The sequence below is a fragment of the Pollicipes pollicipes genome, unplaced genomic scaffold (assembly GCF_011947565.3).
Source record: "Pollicipes pollicipes isolate AB1234 unplaced genomic scaffold, Ppol_2.1 Scaffold_7261;HRSCAF=8764_pilon_pilon_pilon, whole genome shotgun sequence".
Lineage (NCBI taxonomy): Eukaryota > Metazoa > Arthropoda > Thecostraca > Pollicipedomorpha > Pollicipedidae > Pollicipes > Pollicipes pollicipes.
In genome coordinates, this window is record NW_023597054.1 from 7,097,880 (window position 1) to 7,103,834 (window position 5,955).

General features: G+C 50.9%; 1 protein-coding gene across 1 annotated transcript; it reads left to right on the top strand.

The window, feature by feature from the left end:
• Positions 1-330: 330 nt before the first annotated feature.
• Positions 331-5,630, top strand: LOC119113113 (THO complex subunit 3). Its single transcript, XM_037237451.1, has 5 exons — positions 331-623; positions 1,892-2,048; positions 2,279-2,483; positions 3,659-3,820; positions 4,702-5,630. Exons 1-5 carry the CDS (start codon positions 450-452, stop codon positions 4,949-4,951), a joined length of 948 nt encoding a protein of 315 aa, XP_037093346.1. The 5' UTR covers positions 331-449; the 3' UTR covers positions 4,952-5,630.
• Positions 5,631-5,955: the final 325 nt, after the last annotated feature.

Sequence of the window (5,955 nt, forward strand, 5' to 3'; positions counted from 1 at the left end):
AACGCAATTAAAATTTCGAAATTTTTTACTTAGCGCAGCGAAGCAAGCGTGCAAGCGCTTGTTCCTCTCTATTTCAGTAATTGCACCTGCTAGACCTGAATTCTGGTAATCTATGGTTAGCTACAATGCGTTTAGGTCGGGATCCGTCAAAATCCGTGGCGCTGCTCCCGTCCGCACCAGTGGAACCGTCCGTGCGTGGTCCTGCTGGTGTGGTCCGCTCCAATGACGTCATTGTGATGTATAAGATACTCAAAATACTGTTAGGAAAATTAAGGGAGCGACAATTCCAGCGCAGGTGTTCCAAGCCTGCGCGCGCAAGAGCAACTCAAGTGCCCGGTGCGGTATATGACGACCGCAATTTACCGCTATTTATTTAATTGTGAAAGGGCCTTACTGTTTGCCACTGTTTACCAAGGCACGAACTACCGCCACTCACAACGTTTGATAGGATGGTGAATGCTGAGGGATTAAGGGCTGTGTTTAAGAATGCTGGAAGACCGAAAGACTATCAGAGTCATGGAGCAAAAGTGCACTCTGTTGACTGGAACTGTGATGGAAAGCGGCTTGCTTCGGGATCATTTGACAAGTCTGTGTGTGTGTTTATACTGGACAGGGATAGGCTGGTAGGTGGAGTTTTTTGTTTTTTGGTACTGTGTTCCAGTGAAAGTATCTCCATCTAATTGTTGGTATTTCCATTCTCCCAGTTTTTTTTCCTAGGAATAAGACTATTGCTCCTGTCTTATCTTTCTTAAGTTATCTATGACAGCCAGGTCATTTATCCACTAAATACCAATATGTTCTCATAGTTGCCTGGCATTGTCTCAACAGGCACTTTGCACGTTCTGTGTGATAAGTGCTCTAATTGGGCCAGCACGCAAAAACTCCATCCACATACCAATGCCTCACATACCCTTACTTGTGTGCAGGCAAACCAAAGCCAGGTCAACTGATGCCTCACATACCCTTACTTGTGTGCAGGCAAACCAAAGCCAGGTCAGAGTTTGCTGAATGTTTGTTTTGTGTGTGCACCAAACTCTGGCTAGCCCACATTGGGCCAAATTCTCCCATTTAATTTGAAGCAATGTTTTCAAAGCCTTTTTGACCTGAAAGCCCTTTTAAAATCTCACACATTTTTTGAAATGTCTACTTAAATTAGTTAGGTTCATTAACCTTTCAGGTGGCTGATGACACAGTTGTGTAATGGGGACATTTGTAGGTATTTCAGAGTGTTATGCCAGTGAACATCAACTAACATTTTTAAGACATGAAATTATTGTGCTGCTGCCACAAGCCTGTGGATTTATGGGAACATTTGCATATTAGAACAGTGCATCTTTGATCTGGCTTAGCAACATTTACTGATGCCAATTCAATTGTCAATTATTCATTCTGGTAAACTGGTTCTGGTTCATTCATTCTGGAGGCATTTTTAGGAGCTCCAGATTGCTTTGCAACTGATGATTATGATTCTTCTGAGTATGATAAAATACAATACTATAACTTGAAACTGGGAGGCAAAAGTGGAGTGTGAAGGTTTATCAGAGTTGGAAGGGTCTTGACATGAATTCTTGAGTGTGAGTGTTAGTGCAAGAACAGACTGCGCAATCATTTAAGCACACAGTATTTTTTGGAACTAAACCACAAAGCAATTGCCTGTGAACTTTTGTCATTAAGGTAGTATTGTAGGGTGGCACCAGTATAACTGTGATCTCCATAGCATGCTTAGAATGCTGCAAAGCAAACAAACATTTGGCAGTGGGGCTAGTAGGCCAGGTAGTGCCTGTGTCAGATGAGAGTAATTGTTAAAAAGCCTTGGGGCGATTGCTATCATGTGGAGTGGCCACTGTGGGTCGCTGCTTCCAGCCAGTACAGTGGTCGTTTGTGCCCCCAGATCAAGGATCACACGTTTCGCGGGCACAACGACAGCGTGGACCAGCTGACTTGGCACCCGAGTCACGCCGACCAGCTGGCCACGGCCAGCGGCGACAAGACGGTCCGGCTGTGGGACGCCCGGTCTCAGAAGCTGGCCGCCACCATCGGCACCAAAGGTGCGGGGGGGGCGGCCGCTGCTGGCGCCAGCGAGATTTCGGGTTGGGAGGAATGCCCTGGGTGGAGTTCGGCAGACGGACGGTGGAAGCAGTTGTTCTGTACGAAGTTTGCTATCAGTGGTATGGGATGTTCCCCTTTTTCTCGTAGATGTGTTGGCAACCCCGCGTGGCGAGTGGAGCTGTTAGTTGTTTCGTTGCGTTTGAGCGTGACGATTTGAACGTCGCACCAGGAGAGAACATCAACATCTCATGGTCACCAAACGGCCAGACTATCGCCGTTGGCAACAAGGAAGATCTGGTGTCGCTCATCGACGTCCGACAGCGGAAGATCCTGCGCGACGAGCAGTTTCGCTTCGAGGTCAACGAGATCTCATGGAACCGGGAGAACAGCCTTTTTTTCATGACGTCAGGCAGCGGGCACATTGTGGTGCTCAGGTGAGATTTTCATGACGTCAGGCAGCGGGCACATTGTGGTGCTCAGGTGAGATTTTCATGACGTCAGGCAGCGGGCACATTGTGGTGCTCAGGTGAGATTTTCATGACGTCAGGCAGCGGGCACATTGTGGTGCTCAGGTGAGATTTTCATGACGTCAGGCAGCGGGCACATTGTGGTGCTCAGGTGAGACGATTCGTCGGGACAATCACGACTCCTTATACTGGTGGGTCTTGCACGGCAGAATGCGAATGCATCTTGGCTGTGTCGACCATGTCCTTAAAATGCTGCCAGCTTCTATCTGTTTTGTTTTTTATTTCTGTGGGGATGGCGAGGCCTTTCGGTATGGCCCACTGCCGGGAGATTTTCTACTGGGTGGTATGTACACTGGACGCGTCTTTGACATGTAGGTATTTGTTTGTTCCTCACCCTGTGCCACCTTTCATGCATCCTTTTAACGCGGCCACTGTAGCCCATGGTGGAAAAATGATGCGGTTGGAAATGATAAAGTGGATCACAACTATCTTCGAAACTAAACCTGCGTGCCATTCTGAACTCATTTCCCGTATCTATAGATCTTTCTGAAGTTCTGTCATGGCCCCATGTGCCATGCGATCGAAAGGAGATGGTTGGGCTCATCACCTTGACTGCCGGCCTGCTGGGTGTCAGCCAATCCTCGTATGTTGGCGTAGGGGCTTTATGTTTCGGTTCGTTCTACGCCTGATTGTGGAGATGCATATCGCTGTGCATATGATCTGCTAGCAAATTTAGGATCTTAAACTGACCCATATAAGTAGCATATAGGAATAACCGTGATCCAATCATGAGCGTGTTCATGGGCTGAACACTAAATAATTGTTGATGGCTGGCTTTGACGAAATCATGGAAGTCGGTCACCATTGGACTTGATATTCAGTTGGTGGGGTCTTAGCTACTGAAAATGGTGTTGCAGGAGGGCAAGTTGTCACATAAGTTCAGTGTAATTCGCTCTATTTTCGGTGTGCACCGTTACAGTTGCCGTGAGATATCTATGGTAGTCATAGAGAGTCGGCAAACAACGAAAGATGATACGGGAGGGTATCTGCATCTCAAAGATATGAAGATCGCATGTCCCGTCCTGCTGACCCTAAAGGTCTGCTCGAGTCCTCTCACCTGCCCCCGCCCCTCTCTCACCCAGCTACCCGGAGCTGGAGCTGCAGCACGACATCGTGGCACACCCGGCCAACTGCATCTGCATCGAGTTCGACCCGACCGGCCGCCACTTCGCCGTGGGCTCGGCCGACGCGCTTCTGTCGGTGTGGGACGCTAAGCAGCTCATGTGCCACCACACCGTTTCCAGGTCAGCGCCCGCTATAGCGCCACAACGGGCGGCTGGCAGGCGGGCTCATCTTAGATCAGCTTGGAAATACCTTGATGAAATCATCAGTATTGCGCCCAAATTTGGGCTATCTTGTTCTGCCAGGGAACCAGGTGCGTTTCTGGGAAAAGCTGCTGATAGCGAGGCGGGATTACGAAGACGAAACACGGACATCTTATATCCAAAGTGTACCTCTCGATTCCCTTGCAGAACATTCTGAAGCATCGCTCAGATGTCAAAGGGACAGTGATGATGATTGGGGATTTAGGGCGCGCCGACTTCTGAGGCCACTTTGCGTCCGTAACAGCTGAGTGGCTACCGAGGTGAACCAGAGCAGGTTTTCCCCTCGTCCAGCGCTTACGCTGCTTCCAACGACAGTGCACGAGCAGATGCGTAGCTGACAGTGGGTGGTCGCACTGCACGCGAAACTCCAATCTTGCCCCACTTTGTCTTTTTGGACGTCCAGCTGGCATGCATCTAGCTGCATGGACAAATTGAAAAACGGTTTTACGTCACCTTTTTTCAAACGTCACTTCTGGAACAATGATGTCTTGGTTTACCGAGATACTCAGGCTGTTCCTACCCTAACAGCTGTTCTGCCAGGTAGGAACAGCCTGAGTTGTCAAGTTATACTGTGATACTTTGATGTGTTTTTGACGACTTGAACTCGCGTGATGTTTTTTATAAGGTTTGTTGTTATGTGTTATGTCATATGAGCTGTTTTCAGCGATTCATACGGTATGACAGTCATTATCAAGCTCCATCAACAACAAAATGTTCTGGTTTCCTTGGATGAGACGACAACACTGATCAGCAAGCGTCATTCTGGGCCTTAATCCGTGTCGCGTCGGCCGTTGCGGCAGGCTGGACTGGCCGGTGAGGACGCTGAGCTTCAGCCACGACGGCGAGCTGCTGGCGGCTGCGTCCGAGGACCTGCTGATCGACATCAGCGCCGTTTCCAGCGGCGAGCGCGTCACCACAGTGCCCGTGCAGGCGGCCACCTACACGGTCGCTTGGCACCCCAGCCGCTACCTGCTGGCCTTTGCGTGCGACGACAAGGACGAGCGCGAGCGCGACGCCGGCACCGTCAAGCTGTGGGGCGTGCCCGAGTGAGCGTCCGCCGGCAGCCGGTGCCGAACGGACACAGCAGATCTGCGGCTGCCGCGGTGGCGCGTCGGGTACAGGTAGTGGCACTTGTGCGCAGCAGGGAAGAAGCACGCTGATGTGTCGGGCGGAAGTGTGTTTGTATGGCCCCCCGTGAGAAGACAATCACCGAGTGGCTGTGCGCCAGGTGGGGCGCGATTTGTGTTGTGCTGGCCACGGGCGCCATACCGGTGGTATGGACGGTGATCAGATGTCGAGTTCACCGTGGCCTGCTTGTGTTTCTAGTAACGCTGCGGGCACGCCACAAAGGTGCTGCGAATGATCTTGTCGGCACGCATTGACGTTACCGTGAATGTTGCACAGTTGTGCATGGAGGCTGCCAGGCGCTCATCATTTCATACATAAGTGCCACAGTGTTAATCACGTAACTTATGCAGTGATTCACGATGTCTTTTGTCTCATACTTGGCTTCCATGACCTCCGAATCTGGAGACCAGGTGGCCGATATATTCGCTGAGCACTAAAGCTATGATGCTCGGACAGCTGGCCATTTAATCCAGTATTTTGATCGCCGCGCCGGGCGTGCTGTTGTTCAGGGCATTGCTTGGGTGAGCGCACGTGCTTAAGATGGCATACAGACAGTGATGCAGGCAGGGGACACATGCCCTCACCTCGAGCACCTTCTCCCCCCCCCCCCCCCCCCCCCGATCGGCGATTCTTTGTTGGACTATGTCTTCCCTGTTTTCCGGTCGGCCCTGCTGAGCCTGCTCTTCCCTCGTCCATGGAGCGTCTGCCCGACGGGCGCGGCAGGGCCGCTAGCCAGGCAGGCCGCCATTTCATCCTGATGCCTCCTGGTACCCGATTGTGGAAGAGCTGCGGCACGGCATGCAAACATGCGCTGAGTGTATCTCTAGGTGAATTTTTAGGTTTTAACCAGACGAGCTGCAAACGTATGTGCACTCCTGACACGTTGCTACGCGTAAGAGTGTAAACAACGACTGAGTTCGTCATGC

Excerpts from the sequence above, each read along its gene's own strand:
- LOC119113113 (XM_037237451.1), top strand. The coding sequence starts at position 450 with ATGGTGAATGCTGAGGGATTAAGGGCTGTGTTTAAGAATGCTGGAAGA. Across the intron at positions 624-1,891 it reads TACTGGACAGGGATAGGCTG|ATCAAGGATCACACGTTTCG; the intron begins GTAGGTGGAGTT and ends TTGTGCCCCCAG. Across the intron at positions 2,484-3,658 it reads GGGCACATTGTGGTGCTCAG|CTACCCGGAGCTGGAGCTGC; the intron begins GTGAGATTTTCA and ends TCTCTCACCCAG.